General features: G+C 45.2%; 1 protein-coding gene across 3 annotated transcripts in view; it reads left to right on the forward strand.

The window, feature by feature from the left end:
* Positions 1–5,358: 5,358 nt before the first annotated feature.
* Positions 5,359–16,569, forward strand: part of LOC146784493 (zinc metalloproteinase-disintegrin-like VLAIP-B) — a 278,449-nt gene continuing 267,238 nt past the window's right edge. For 2 of the 3 annotated variants that reach the window (XM_085633319.1, XM_085633318.1), the window contains exon 1: positions 5,359–5,642. In XM_085633319.1, coding sequence (XP_085489445.1) covers positions 5,591–5,642 — 52 coding nt within the window. In that variant the 5' untranslated portion in view covers positions 5,359–5,590. The remainder of the gene's footprint in view (positions 5,643–16,569) is intronic. The other variant, XM_085633320.1, reaches the window with a different exon arrangement.

The following is a 16,569-nucleotide window of genomic DNA, read 5'->3' on the forward strand; positions in this document are numbered from 1 at the left end:
AAATAATCATCATATTTAAAAAATGAGAAAACTGATTTACACACTTAATTTTACATAATATATAGATCTTCCACTTTGAAATATCAAAATTCATATGAAGGGGAAACTTAGAGCGCAAAATGGAACATTATTTACTACAAATACCAATTTGTTTTAAAAACATAAATATAAATGAAAATATACAAAAGAAATAGCCCGACTACACTTCGATCTACATAGAATTCCATGCCTCACACATGCAACAAAGTAATCATGTACATTTTGCCAAAGATCACATACCTCATAAGATTAAATAATGGCGTATACACTAGATCTTAAAAAAACATTTTCTTGATCGATTTTAAGATGAAAAATGTCAAGAACATTGCTGGAAATCAGGTAGCTGTACCAATTAATCCACCACTGAATGGAGATTTCCTGGTAAGTATACTGCTGTGACCGATGCCTGATAAAGAAGGCAAAACTCTCAGAACTGTTTGGCCAACTACGCTAGAATTTCAGAATTGCTGGACAACTACATGTTTGCTGTATCTCACCACTGTTAGACTATTCAATCGCAGCAGGACTGAACATCTTGCCTGGTCTTTGGGTGAAAGTCTAAACTGTAAAAAAAATAGGCTTGGATGAGGCACCCCCGGTCGAGATCCCACCTCAATGATCTTGGCAATCATGATGGGCTTTTCAGACACAGTGCAAAACCAAGTGCCTATTCTATGCACGTGCAGGGTATAACGTGAATTAAATTACTAGATATTTACTATATACTAGATACAATTACTAGATATTTACCTGGTGGCCCCCTGCTCTGGGCACCGCCCCCAAGCCCACGGACCACGCACGCAACCTGGGTTTCATCCTTGACTCCTCCCTCACGATGACTAAGCAAGTCAACCCCGTTACATCTTCCTGCTTCAACACCCTCCACATGCTCCGAAAGATCTGCCGGTGGATCCCCACTGGAACCAGGAAGACAGTCACTCAGGCCCTCGTCACCAGCCAACTAGACTACGGGAACGCCCTCTACGCTGGAACCACCGCCAAACTACAGCAAAGACTCCAGTGCATTCAGAACGCAGCTGCACGACTCATCCTGGACATTCCCCGACACAGCCACATCTCTGCTCACCTGAGAGACCTGCACTGGCTCCCCGTCAGCAAGAGGATCACCTTCAGACTCTTCACCCACGCACACAAGGCTCTCCACGACGCGGACCCCGAATACCTCAATACCCGCCTCAAGTTCTACACACCTACCCGCCAGCTCTGCTCCGCCAGCCTCGCCCTAGTCCCACGGATTCGCAGAACCACCACCGGAGGAAGATCTTTCTCCTACCTGGCGGCCAAGACGTGGAACTCCCTCCCCACCCCCCTACGTCTGACACAGGACCATCTCTCCTTCAGGAAGCACCTCAAGACCTGGCTTTTCGAGCAGTAGCGGCACCCCCCTCCCAGCGTTTTGAAACCCTCGCGGGTGAGTAGCGCGCTATACAAATGTCCTGATTGATTGATTTGAGTTAGTACTTTAGTTTCATATACTACAGCACAGAAACAGTCAGCCTGGTTCTGAGTTGTGCTGTCTGTAGGCAAAGAACTTCCTCTGAGAAATATCATTTTAAAGGAATTCACATTGCTCCCAGCAGGCACATAAAACAGGAGCTCGGCTCAGCACTGCCCCAGAATATGACCCCTGGGCTTTTATTTCACTATCTATTGTGTTCTGGGAGTTGCAGTCATTGGTCCATTCCGTTTGGCCGACACATGCGATACTGATTTATATCCCAAGAATCCAAGCCTGATACCTTGGTGTTCGGATGAGCTGCCCTGACAGTCAGGGGCGCAACTAGTGCCAAATTTCAGGGGGGGGGGGGCTAATACTCAGCCGCGGTCAGTAGTAGGAGTAACTGCAGGGCGGTGATGTGGGGAGGGGGAGGGGCAGGGTGGGGGGTAGTAAACTATGGATTACGGAGGTTTACAGGTAAGTTAACATATAAATTAATAAAATGAATTTCGTTGCGTGCACTGCATCCCCAAATGCGATGCAGTGCATGCAACAAAATTTGTTTTATTTATTTATATGTTAACTTACCTGTAAACCTCCGTAATCCACAGTTTACTACCCCCCACCCTGCCCCTCCCCCTCCCCACGTCACCGCCCTGCAGTTACTCCTACTACCGACCGCGGCTGCTAATACTTCCAGCAATGTAGAGCCAAATTTCGGGAGGGGCTAATCAGGGCAGGGCTGGGAATCAGAACCGTCCCTGGCAAACTGCAAGGCCGGCCACTGAGGAAGGGGGGATGGTGCGGCCGATGTGTTTGCTACTGTCGGTTTTGTCCGATTATCTAACAAGGGGTCTGTATTACTGGCTCCCGGTAACAAAAATGGCCCCAAGGGGCCCAAAACCGGCCCCCACCCTGGGAAACGCCTGGTGCCTGCTACAGCTAGTTCGGCCCTGGGGCTAATACTTCCAGCAAAGTGTCCTTGTGTATAATGTAACTGGTGCCCATGCAAAAGTGCCTCAATACCTTCGGGTGGAGTTTGAGCTGTATAAAACTGCAAAAAAATACAAAGCCCAGGGTTACTTTTCAGGAAATGCATTCTCACACTTTGGCAGCAAAAGTAATTTGCAACTTTAAGGAATAGGCGGAGTGGAGATGCAGGGGCTCTAGGACCCTGTGAAAAAAACAACAAATCCTTGTTATCAAGTAAATGGTATTTTAAGACCTGTGAAATACTCCAGTGCAGCTGCGATAAGACACAGAGCCAGACCAGCCAGCCCACAGCAGCCAAAGAACTTTCTGTGTGTGGGGGGAAGCTGTATCAGCTTGGACTGACAAACACGGTGGGGGTGTGGGGGGGGGGACTGAAGCCCTTTGAGCCCCATGGGCGCTGAGCACCTGGTGACAGTCATATCTGGCAGCATGATCATAAGATGACTCCATGCCCACAATTCTAGTGACATACCCACAGGGCCGACTAAAAAAAACATATTAAAAACACAGCAAAATAGCCAACAGAGTGGTTGCCCAGAAACATAAGTGGGAGGTGAGAGACGTGCTTCATTTAGATTTTGAAACCAGGAGTTCTTTCCGTTGACTTCACTTCGGGCATGGTTGGCTTTTCTTCTTTGGTTGTTTCTGGTTGCACAGTTCTCGTGTTTGACAGGTTCATTCATGCGTGACGTAGTGCTTTAAATGGGCCGGTACTCACCGGTACGGAGTACCGGCACTTATTATTTTTACCACCCTGAATACCGGCACTTCTCCACGGCCGTGGAGAGTACCGGTACCCATGGAGGGTAGGCGCATTGGTGTTTAGTGGTAGTAGCTGGTCTCTTGTTCAGCCAAAATACCGTTTATAGCCCCGAGCTGAGCCCCCACTGAACTATTCAGCGTGGGCTTATTTGCATGATATCCCAGTGTTCGCTGTCATTGTGTTGCAAGGAATCGAGGCAGCCCAGTGACAGCACAATGAAGCAAGCCATGGGAGGTTAAGGGCTTTAATCCCACCTGATTCTTTTGTGTGAGTGTCTGCTTATGTGTGTCTGTTTGCTTGCTTGTGTGTGCGAGTTTTTTTGAGAGAAATATTGCAAAATAAAGAAAGGTTAAAATATCACTGTGTGACTTTCATTTTGTATGAGGAATTAACCCGATTTGGTCACAGAAAGACATTTCTCGTGTGTAACTAGTATATAAGCCAATAAACTGCGCATGTCTTGCCTTTAGCCCCGCCCCTAGCCCCGCCCACTCGCCAAATTTAAATGAGTACCTGCTCTATTTTTTTCCCGTTTAAAGCACTGTGCGCGAGTATGTCGCCCAGTCCTGGTTTTTCCTTTACTACTAGAGTCCTGTATATATAATATGGTGACAGTACTTCAAGTACCGGAATGCAATGCGAAAAGCTGGACTTTAGCTACTCCCGCATGTTTGTGGTTAATTTGAGAACTCTGCTGTTAGTCTCCTGCAAAGCCCGCCACCGGAACTTTATGACTCGACACCAAGTCGTGAAAATCAGATAGGACAGCTGTAGGCCAATCCCTGAGCACACAAGGGTTGTTGGGCTGGACTTACCCAATGCCCTGAAAGCATTATTTATACAAACTGTGAAGTCACTGTACAGCTCATGTTTCCGACCCCTTCATACCGGTAGGCTGAAAAGCGTGTTTTTTCGTGTTTTGCCTGTGACCCTAACCCCACTGAAATAAACCAGGCTACTTACACGCTGCCTGGATTTTCAAAGCTGTTCACGTTTTACAGAGGAAATGTCGGAGTAACCACAAAGGTTGTTGATCACTTGTTCTTACTCTTAGTACACCACCTGCTGGGAAAATCTCTCCTTGAGGCAGAGGCAGAGGGAGGGAGGCGCTGAGCAGCTACCTGGAGGGCGGACTTACTGGGAAACTTCTAATGAGTCATGTTCCTTCATTAACTGAAAACTGTCTGTACTTTCACCGTCATGTGAACACCAGGTCATCTTTTTTGCTGCAAACATGTAAATAAATGCTTCCTGCTTAGAAACAATGTATCAGTGTGAGTCTGAGAGGAGAGTGTAAGGTTGTTGGTGTAACTTGTTCAAATTTTTGGCTTGAGAGACGGAATGCATTTTGGGAGTTGGAGTTTCGGAGTCACAGGTTCCACAAGATTGACTTATCTTCATATTATCATGGTTAGTAGAAGGTTGTCTTGCTACCTGGTAATCCAGGACTAGTAGTGTCAAGATTACGAGTAACAATCACGAAGAAAACACCAGTTTAAGGAAGAGGATGTGGTTTGACTGCTAGGTTGCCGACTTTGGTGCAGGAAACCAAGGTTCGAGCCTCGGGGTCGCGTCCACATCCTGGGATTCTAGGAAAATCACTTAATCTCTCCGTGCCTACCAACAAATAAATGAATGTGTCCTTGTGTTACGTAACGAAACCGTGCTCGTGTACAGCGCACCAATATCTTAGCGCTATATAAATCTGCATTTTAAAATAAAAATAACGAACGTGTTATCGGGTAACTTGGGGCAAGAATTATCTTTATTCAATTTCACATAGCGCCTGTTATTTCCGTGTGTTTCGATCCTAAACACCTCCTAAATGGCCAGACAAGGATACACGGGGAAAGGAAGGGATTTGCCCAAGATCACACAGTGTGTTCAAGTGGTGAAAGATTTGAATACAATCTCCCGTCTAGCATTCCTCGTTTGGCTCTAAACTTTGCCACCTTCCTAGTGCATTTCTCTACTCATTCTCTCACCACTGTTCGAAGAAAGGTGCACAGGTACAGAGAAGCCTGTTACAGATCCCGGCGCCCTGTTCCATCGCACACAGAAATAGCCCCTCCCCGCCTTCGAAGAAGTGACATGTGCGATTTGCCATGCCGAACTTCCGCCTTCCAGCGCATTGTTGTAACTTGAAAAGTTGTGCAACTCCTTCTGCAAACAGCCCGTGGCCGCGCGCAGGTGCTGGGGAGGAGGGGGCTTGGGATAAAAGCTATCTTCCCCTTCCTGCCCTCCATTGAACGGGAGCATCGTGTGAGGAGCAGACGAAGGCTCTGGAAGCCGAGACTCCGAGGTCGAACCGCACCTGTCTGTCCAAGCGCCCTGCGATGTTCCCTCTTCTCGTGGCCTCTGCAGCTCTGCTACTTTTCCAGCAGCAAGGTGAGCGTCTCACCGAGGTTTACATTCAGCAGTCGTCTGTTAGGAGTCCCCTCCCACGGGGAAAGCGCTTTTTATTTGGTCAGCGTGCTACTGGGAGAACACACCGACCTGAAATGTAGCTGGTTGTGTCTATTTGACCAATATATTGAAGTTTGGTAAAAGACTGCGCTTGCCCCACCGGGGGCTCGTGTTTGAATGGTTCAAAGACACCGTGCAGTCTTTGCTAGCGTTGTACAACCACACCCTGATTGATACAGTGTCTTCAGTGCTCTCTGAGATTGGAAGCATTGCTTGTATTTATTTATAGGTAACACATTAGCTAGTAAGAGGTACGCTGTGTACTGAATCGTCTGTACGTATTATTCATATTTTTAAATAAAAGTTGAATTCTTTTATAAGCTCCAGTGCTGCTGTTCTATGAAGTAACAACATCACATTGTAACACACAAACGCCCTGAATGTATCAACCTAGTGAGCGCTGTGATAGGTTTATGTGCAACCGGTTTGTTAGCAGAAATGTGGCTCACTGGAGTTGTTGTGGGTAGCATGTTCACGTTGTTGGTCCATAATAACTCTTGACTTATGCTGTGGAGTAAGTACCACGGCTAAGGTGCTGTAGCCTCAGGGTGATGGAAGTAATGTGTTTGTGCGGCTGCAGTGTTTTGCATGTATTTATTGGGGTTCTCAAGTGGTTTAGTCAGGGACATTTTAAGGATTTTGGGGCCAATTGTATTTTGGGGGTCCTTGTTTAGAACAGTTTTGAATTTATGATCGATTTTCAGCTTTTTCATGCCCTCTTTGGCCAGGTCACTGGCAGCGCACGTGCGCCCTCGTCCAAATACTAAAAGTGTTTACATCTAATATTCAGGGAAAGTGTGGTGTGTCTTCAATATTGTCGAACAGCAGCAGCTCACTAATATTACACAAATCATCTCGGGCACCCTCCCATTCCTCATACGCGAGGTCCTGTTATGGTCTGAAAGAAACGTTATTTATGGATGTTGCATGAAACATACATGCAAAATGTCTGTGATAGACTTTCATAAATCTATCACTGAGGAAAAAGTATTTAAAACGATCCGTTGAAGAAATATTCACGGTCACCTGGGCAAACCTTTGCAGAACAGAGCTGGCGATCAGGGGGCCCTGGGCATGCCTTAAGACGTCTCTGGGTTCAGCCTCCATTAAATATTCCTACAGATTTCATGTAAGGTTCTTGCTCAGATGGACGTGAAGTCACTCCTCGTGCTGCCTGTGGGTTGCAGTGCAGCCACTGCCACTTTGCAGGTGTTCGCTGGTCACTCTTTTTCTGTTGAGTGATGTGTGCATGGAAGGTCCTTGCTCAGATGGACGTGAAGTCACTCCTCGTGCTGCCTGCGGGTTGCAGTGCAGCCACTGCCACTTTGCAGGTGTTCGCTGGTCACTCTTTTTCTGTTGAGTGATGTGTGCATGGAAGGTCCTTGCTCAGATGGACGCGAAGTCACTCCTCGTGCTGCCTGTGGGTTGCAGTGCAGCCCCTGCCACTTTGCAGGAGTTCGCTGGTCACTCTTTTTCTGTTGAGTGATGTGTGCATGGAAGGTCCTTGCTCAGGTGGACCTGAAGTCACTCCTCGTGCTGCCTGCGGGTTGCAGTGCAGCCCCTGCCACTTTGCAGGTGTTCGCTGGTCGCTCTTTTTCTGTTGAGTGACGTGTGCAGAGAGGAGAGGAGAGCGCTTTGCCCCAATTTCCTCTATCTTTTGTCTGGAGCAGAAACCCCCAAACTCGTAACATCCGGCTATTTCAGCAGGACGAAAAGAAGGTGTATTTCTTTGTTATTGAAAATGTTTTGCTTTTATTGGGACCATTGAGGTGGCTTCGTCACCCAGATTGGTTCTTCAGGGCCTTGCTGTAGGGTTACTAAACCTATTCATTTGACGTCTCCATGCAAGAGAGAAGGCAGCATCATGATTACCGCTTCCAGTTTTCCATTTTTACAGATGAATACAGACAGAAAACGATCTATATTACTATCTGTATTTAGTTTTAAATATAGCTAAAGCTAGAAATGTGTTTATTGTTTTGAGTGATTCCAAATGCTGATAGTCATGTTTTCTAGGCCAATGGCTGTGTCGATTGATGGGTAAGAAAGTAATAAAAGAGAGAACGTTTCTCAGTGAGGCTTAAGCAGCTGTAGGTATGTACAAGGTTGATACTAAAATGTACATGCTTTCATACCTGTTTATTAATTTATCATTAATGTTGAAACCTGCCTGGTGCTCAAGTATCAGTGTACATTTATTGGTTAAATAAATGTGGAAATATATCTGTTTCTAATGAATTTTTTTTCACAAAACCAAATGAATATATGCAGATAAAATAAATACAGACGGAAAGGAAACAAAAAAACATAAAACTTGGATCCCTAATTCTGGTTAATCTCAGTTTACATTTAGTGTACAGTTTTCAAACCTGTTGATATCCAGGTCAAAGGGGTGCCATGCAGGGCCGGCGCTAGGCATGGGCAGTGTGGGCAGCTGCCCAGGGCCTCGCACTCTGTCTGCCAGGATGGGGCCCCGCACAATGGCAACACCCCACCTGTCCTCAAGTACCCCTGCCAATCAAAGTGAAAGAAATGTCTCTTTACAATTGGGCTTATGGGAGGGGGCTCCCACCTGGTGCTCTAAGGGATGGTGTGGGAAGGCCTAGGGGAGGGGGAAACCTCTCAGGCTGCCCATTCAGAGACTCCACAGGACGCCCATTGTCAGCACTTTAGCCCACACAGGTTTAACTGGGCCCCCAAGCAATTCTCACACCTGCAGTGTGAAATGGGCTGCAAAAGAGGTGCTTGAGGGTGGCTGAGAGGAGGAGCTGTGGCCCAGGTGGAGTCTGCCCAAAGTAGCCCCCCCCCTTAGCCCAGAAGGTGTCACTTATGTAATTTTCAGGTGCCTCTCGCATTCGCAGAGGCCGCCGCGCTTCCCCGAAGGGGGAGAGAGGCTCAGGGGCCGGCGCCATAACCCACGCCACGCCAAAGGTGGGGAGAAACCGGTTCTGGGCGCCCACGGCGACCAGAAGCGGCAGGTGGGAGCCCCCGGGGCCATCATGGTGGCGGCAAACTCCCCCCCCCCCCCCCTGTCCAATGGGGGTACGAAGCATGTTACGAACCCCCCAATGGGGGTGCGTAACCCGGACGGCGGGAAACGTGGGGGGGGATATAAGCAGCCGCTCTCCCAGATAGCTCCTACCTTCGTGGAGCAGGGAGAGCAGCGCACCAGGAAGAATTGTCTAACCTAAAGTAGAAGGCCGAAATGTTGGGAGGAAAGAATCCCAATAATGCTTTTTGTATTGACATTGGCTAGCGTGATACAACCAGAAATAAATCAATGAGATCGTTGTGTCTCACTGTGGCAATTGTTACAAGCCTCGGCATTGTTGTCACCTCCAGGAAAGTCTGCTGCCCACACAGCTTCCACCTTCGGTGTGTGTGGGTCATACATTTGGAGGCGTTCGCTTTGAAATGTTTGCTAACCATGCATAATTCATTGATTTCTTCAGCAGACATTTGTGTAAATATTGAAAACGAGATCCTCCCAACTCTTGATATTTATGCAGGCACACCTGAATTATACTGCTTTTCCAGCCGACAAAGTGATTTGTACCAAAATTGTGGCGCTTGTGTGGGTCTTAAGTCTTTGCTTGATTTTCAGCAGCAAACCGTTGCATGTGATCCTAAGTCATGTGTGAGAGCTTCCTCTTTTCATGGTTTTTCAGTACAGGAACTTTCATGCTTGTACTTTTGAGCTCGTGCGGAAATGGTAATTGTATGGACACAAATCGACATCTATCTGTATAGCCGTCCCACCCCACTATGTTGCCTTTGTCCCTCCAAATTTCCATGGCTTTTTACTTTGTGAATTTTTTTGGTGGGACCTTTCTTAATCAAGAGGGACACCTCAAAATGCGAAGATTCACTGGGAGTGCCTTACTGAGAGGGAGAACTGACCCTGTCAGTGCCACAGCGCACCATTAAATGTGCGTGATGGGGACAGTGTCCCAATTACAGAAAATGCTCTGGTAACATAGCAGGCATGACATGAGCAGTGCATTAGTGAAAGGCAGATTGACTGTTTGAAGCTGCTGATCCACCTTTCACGGTAGCCAGTACACCGACCTCCCTTTTTTTTTTTTTTTTTTTTTTTTTTTTTTTTTTAAGGAACTGGGGATTGTTATCCTCCTGCAGGTGGGGGTGCAGTGAATGGTTTTATCTGACTGACCTCTTTTTTAACATTTTTAATGATTGAGTTGTCTTAATGAAATAATGTTTCTTTATGAATTTGTATTGTATTGTTCCTATGTCTTTTTATGATATTAATTTATCGAAATAAAAGTACTTTGACTGACTGACTGACTCCCAAGTAAGGAAAGGGCAGAACGTAACTGAACCCATAATTACTTTATTCTGTGCGATAGACATACATTTCTGGATAGTTTCACTTCCTTTCCTGAGCAATTCAAACACTTCCTCTTTAATTTGTAGGTTAACGTTGCACTAGATTTTGATTGCAATCGTGTTATTACGGGCCATATGCATGAAGGCAATTTTGGGATCGCAAATGCCGAAATTCGCAGAATTTCTGAGTTTTCAACCGCAAAACAGCAGTTTCATATGTATGACACAAAACACCCCTCGCAAAATAAGGAATCACAAATTTTGCGATTCCCTATTTTGCGATTGCATTTAAGGAATCGTAAATTGCGATTCCTTAAATGCAATGTAAAACGCACAGAAAAAGTACAATTTGGACTTAGGGAATCGCAAATTACATCAACTTCAAGTTGGTGGTAATTTGCGATTTCTTTGAAAAATGCACCTTTATGCATTTTTCAAAGTGCCATGTGACTCACATACATTATGGCATGTATGTGTGCCACATTTGCACCCATGCTCATTTCAGGGGTGCAACAGGGTGTCCTTTTGACACCCTGGCACCCTTGAAATTGCATTCGCAATTGGCGATTCTCTAATTGGGAATCCCCAATTGAGAATGTCTTCCCATTCATCCCTATAGGAAAGAATGGGGAGGTATTCCTTAATTGCGAATCGCAATTTGCGATTCGCAATTACGGAATATGTAGGATTCACAATGTATTGCCAATCCTACATACATAGGGTTTTGCGATTCTCAAATAGCGATTCGCAAAAAATCGCTATTTGAGAATCGCAAATGGCAATTTTCATACATATGGCCCTCTGTGTTTATGAGCCAAAGGACTGCGAAGAATCTGGGACCAGAGCAAAGTTAATAATTGTGAATCTCCATCTTGCAGTCCTGTGTTCGTGATTGCGTGTCTATTGCAAATAGTGCCCGCTTGAAACCAGCAGTTGGCCCATTCCACGAGCATTTAGTTGCTTACCATCATTTTACGATTGCACAGCATTTATATCGTGTGGCCATGATTTATAGCTGTAAGATCCTGCATTACACTTTCTGTGCTTTTTACCATTTGACCCACTTCCTTTGTTTAAAAATACTCCTATTATTAAAGTGTTGTGAATTTTCAAAAGCTACATCCCTTCCTAGACATTCATATCTTTATTGCAGCCATGTAACTGTGTTGTACAGTAATCCTCCTCAATCGTACACCTCCCCCCATGAGCTAGGCCTTAAAACACTTTTCCACCTTAACTCACAGATTCAAGGAGGATTGAGAGGCCAGCTTTCCACCAGGGTATCAATTGCATTCATTACTTGGGGGAAGCAATTCATATTAATATGTATTTTATTCATATGCTCTCTCCTCCTCATTATTGTCTTGCAACACAAACCCTTTATTACATAATGTCAGTCATTTTTAAAGTCACTTTTGCTGTGACATGACCCTAATTGTCTGTGCTGTGGATTGCAACATGCTGATGCATATTAATTAATTCCTGTATTAAGTCACACATTTGTACCTTCCTACTGTGGGTCGGGTGCTCTGCTGAAGTCTCCTCTTCATATTTTACATCTGTCCTATCCACTAGTGGGCCTGGTCAGGGTGGTCTGTTCCTTGCCCCATGGATAGAGTGTTCTTTTCATGGGCGCTCTCCTCTGTGGTTGATATTTGTACTAGGTGTCTGCGTACCTTGGCACCCTCTTAAGGATTGCCTTCTCTTTGGGCATCGTGTATTATTAGTTAATGTCCTTGTTCTTCGCTGCTCTCCTCGAAAGCAGCCACGACTTCATACCACAAGTGTGCACACAGTTGTGCCTCACTCCCTTGATATGCATTATATAGGGGTGCAATTGAAGCTCTAGGGTGTGTTGGTGTATTTTCGTTGCAAACCTTAGGGCCCTGTCCAGTGTCGCACTACAAAACGGGCACCAACATAAAGTGCTCCCCATGAGAAATGAAGATAGCTAAAAGCGGACTACAATTGTAAATTGGGGCCATTGTGACCTTGTAAAGACCTGATTCACAGAGAGCATCCGCAATCAAGGTGGAGGCTTGACAGGTGTGGTGGGGTCTCCACACTTGTGGCCAGATCCCTGCACTTTCTCATTCTGGAGATCCCACCACGAGTGTGGGGATCCCACCACGAGTGTGGGGATCTTGCACGGCTGTGGAGGCTCTTTGTGAATCCAGCACAGTCGATCGGTGTTTTGTGAGGAAATGGGGGCTCCATTCATTTGTGGTGGCTGCAGGCAAGGTTTGTGGTGATATCCGGGAAATCAACCTTAAAACCTGCCGTCAAGACAATAAAACAGTCCCACAAATAGCTAAACAAGCATTGGCATAGCCAATACATCTCGCCTTTGGGACCTTATAAATGCTTAGCCATGCAACGGTTGATGGTGTTGCGCCAAGGATATTGTGCTGCATAACTAAATACTTATAAGGTCCCAAAAGCAAGTCTTATTGGCTTTGTAGCCGTATTTTGAGTGCAATTAAAATGAGGTTTGATTTTTCTAGTTTATAAAATAGTATTTAAATGTTCCTTACTTGTACTCTTCAATTTGCACATAGTATTATTGACTTTTAAACCTTAATAAACTGATTTTTGTATTTTTAATTGAACTAATCAGTTGTGGATTTTGGGTGATCTTGACACTCCTCTGGGATAAAAATGTGGGTATGTAGTTCTTTGAGAGTATGGGTGTGGTGCTTGAGAATATATAAATTGGTATGTGGGTGCATCGAATGTGTACACACAAATTGCGGTCTGTCAGTCCACTTCAGTAAACAGGAAAACACGCTTACACAGTTATGCGGTGCACAAGGCACCGATTAGGCAGTTCATTAACTTCCTATTTCACAAGGTAAGTCTTTGATGAAACACCACATGTCTGTGGGATGTGAGGGCCTTACATCATTTGTAAGCATACAATGCAAACGTTAGATCTGGAGCAGTTGAGGTTATCTACTGTACTGTCCTTAAATCTCAAAGTGTCATATATCCCATTCCAACCTGCAAGCATCTAAAACTTGTGACTTGAATCCCCCCTACTGTTGCTCAAAAGCCAAGCACATGCCTTGCTAATTGTAAGCTTTATAAAATCACACCGCACGGCGGTCTTTTTTTTTATTTATTTTTTAAGCAGAGCTCATCACAGAAACATACAATATTGACCAGATAGTTTGAAATACACTCTGGTGGAATTTCTAGTTGAACAGTACCCAATGGTTACTATTAGGTACATGTGCGGCCAGCTTTGAAGAAATTGCCACAGCGTTGCGACTCCTATCTGTTGTGAGACTTTGACCTTCAACCATGTGAAGCTTTATGGTGACTTTAATAATTGAAACAAACCTGACTTTTGTGGAAAATATTTTCGCAAGCCTATTTCTTACTCCGGTTGAGTTAACTAAAGTGCGAACCAGGTGTGAGCTACTAGTTCTAATAATAGAGGTGACAGACATCCTAGGAAAGTATGAGACGTTCCACTTGTATCCAACATTTAACATTTTTTCATTGCAATCTGTTTAAATGTAAAGGGATCCCACCTTTCCAACATTCATTTTTATTATAGCTACCAATCTTTCGGATATCACCAAAGCCGATATCCTTTTTTTGCTCGGGGTTCCAGCTGTCCCTTGAAGGACTAAGGAGTTTGAGTTCAGTTTTCTTTGAACCTGTTGAAATTCTCTAGTTTTTTTTTACTCTCTAAAAATGTATTTCGTCCTGTGTCAGAAACATAGCTTCCATAATTGCATCATGCAAAAACAATTTGCAATCAATTGGGAACTGGAATTTTGCTGGTGTTTTTAAAACATTTTTTGGGATTACAACCCCAAGTATGAGAGTTGCAGATATGATGGCATCGTGTACAAGGTCACCAGATTTGCTGCTTTTGCACACGTTGCTGTAAAGCTGCCATAATACTGCACTTTTATGTCCGCCATCTTGCCTTTCCTGCTGCCTAGCAGACTAGTGTTTCAGGTCTCTGAGGCCCGCAGCCTGCTAAGCCGCCAGCATTACCTTTTACAGTGTGCAGCGTTCCATTCCTTTGTACCTAGGACTGTGGGAACGTGAAGCCTGCTCGTCGAGGAAGGCCCGAGGTCACAACCTACGGTTTCTTGAAGGAAATACCAACAAGCACTGCTGCGCGGCCGTAAAAGTAACGGCCGTGAAAGCGAAAGTAATCGCGATCAAAGTGAAAGTGATCGCGATGACGAGACGCGCTGTGTGGTAAGCACGCGAGTGGTGCGCCCGCAGCAATGATTGCCGGCTGTGCACGCTCGCGTGCACACATGCATTAGGCAGCGCAGAGACGTTTTAAGGCCTGAGCAAAGTGGGCTCTGGCCCAGGGCCCCAGCCTTTGATGGGGCCCCCAGATAGAGCAAGCTCTGTTCTGCTGAGAGTGTTGCCCTGTTGACCTCGAATAATTATTGTTTTAAATACCGTTTTCTTTTAATATATTTTAATGTGGGTGATTGTGAGAGTCTATTACAGATAGTTTGCAGAGAATTGTGTTTGTTTCATGCCACATCTGTTAAAAAAAGCTTCTTTTAGATGAAAATAGGATCTCACATATGAGAAATGGGACCATGTCACAGAGAATAATTGCAGTAACATTAGCGACTGGTGCTGTCTTACAATATTGCAAACAGTCACTATCCCTGAATATTAGATCTAAATATATTTAGAATTTGAACTAGTGCACCTGTACACTGTCAGTGACCTAGACGAAGAGGGCATGAAACAGCTGAACCGGGATCATAAATTCAAAGCTGTTCCGACAGAGGCCCCCAAAATAAATTTGGCCCAGGGCCCCCAAAATCCTTAAGACGTCCCTGAGGCAGCGTTAGGTAGCACTTTGGAAACCCGTATAGAAAATGTGTCTCCGTGCAGCGCATGCGCTAGCTCAGGCGAGACCTAAAAAACGGCCAACACACTGACCTTTCAAACCAACCATTTGGGCACTGCCAGAGTGCCCTACAGAGCAGCCCGACCCTGGGCTGCGCTTTCTTACAATTTGGGTGCGGAAACTGGTCAAATAGGCAGGTCTAGACAGCATTCTCATATCTGTTATTACTTGGATGTCCACCGGGCTGCAAGGATCTGGGGGAGATGGGAGGGGTAACCGGGGGGGGGGGGGGGAACGATCAAACAGTCTTGTAGAGTATTTTGTTAGTTGGCACTTTAAATAGGAGGTCATTTTATTACCAAAATCAATGGTAACCGTTTACAGCTGTGGCCCTTGCAGGTAAGAGCGGTGGGGCAGTGGGGCTGTGTGGGGAGGGGGGTGGGCAGGGAGACAGAGGGGATTTCGACATGACGACGAGGGTAAATTCATTATTTATTCAATTTTCCCTCTTTTTCGTCTGTTGAATTGACACCCCCACCGCTCTTACCTGCACGGGTCGCGACTGTTTGTTTATACATCTTGAAGTACAAACTCAAACATGTGACCTCACGGTTCCTGACAGACAGCAGCAGCAAGTGCATCAGTCCATTGAGCTGACAAACAAGCTGACCAGGGTCTATCTGTAAATGGTTTTATCATTTGGAACTACTCACTGTCTGGAACATTTAATCTTTAAATGACTTGCAGCCGGTAATTATCTCATTGGCTAAAGTTCCTGCTCTTGTGATTTGAATGTAAGTCGCACAAGGGATAGGTGGACAGGTTCTCCTCGCATTATAAATGAAACATGACCCAAACTTGCTCCATTCATTTCCCGTGACGGGATACAACCATTAACTTGCAATGTTTGCAATCGAGAGAGAACAGACAGTGAGATGGCCCACTATGTGCAGTGCTTGCTTTTGACATTTTTATGTGAATTGCAAAATCACAGATTCCTCTCCCATGGGTATGAATTCTGACGGGGCGAAATCAGCCTTTAATTTTTCAGAGGTCGATAAAGTGTATCAGGGTGTCTCCCGTTGCTTTTCTTAAGTGCATTAGAATTCAGGTGGAAGTTTGTCGGATTTCTAACCAAATTAGACCATTCTTGATTACAGAGATGTACCTTTTGTTTAATTTGCTGTGAATGCAACGTTTTATAATTCTAAAAGCTAGGCACATTTATGTGCTCTATCCTGGTGCTTTGGGTGCTCCACTCATTCTTTATTTTGCAAAAACTACGCCACCTGTCAAAACATTTGCACTAATGTCTTTATAAAAGTGTGTTTGGCAGTTGTTGACCCCTTTACAGCGACTCACAACAATGGCACCCAAACTGTGACCCTAGGAGGGGAGTGTACAGGGCATAGAGAGAAAGAGTGCACATTTCCTTGGCTGTCGTGTGCCATCGGTTCTTCTTGTAAACCTGCTTTTTAGGTGGGGCTTGGAAGTGCCGCTTTCTGCATGACCTATTGTTACTAATCCTTTAAAATATCATAGAGTGGGTTTTTCTGCTCTACCCACATAAGTATTACTATTTAACTTCATGCTATTGGCTGTTTACTGTATCATTCCGTGTCCCATGGATTACTTGTATTAAAAGGCATTTTTTTTCTTCAT

Source organism: Triturus cristatus, chromosome 11, assembly GCF_964204655.1.
Source record: "Triturus cristatus chromosome 11, aTriCri1.1, whole genome shotgun sequence".
NCBI lineage: Eukaryota > Metazoa > Chordata > Amphibia > Caudata > Salamandridae > Triturus > Triturus cristatus.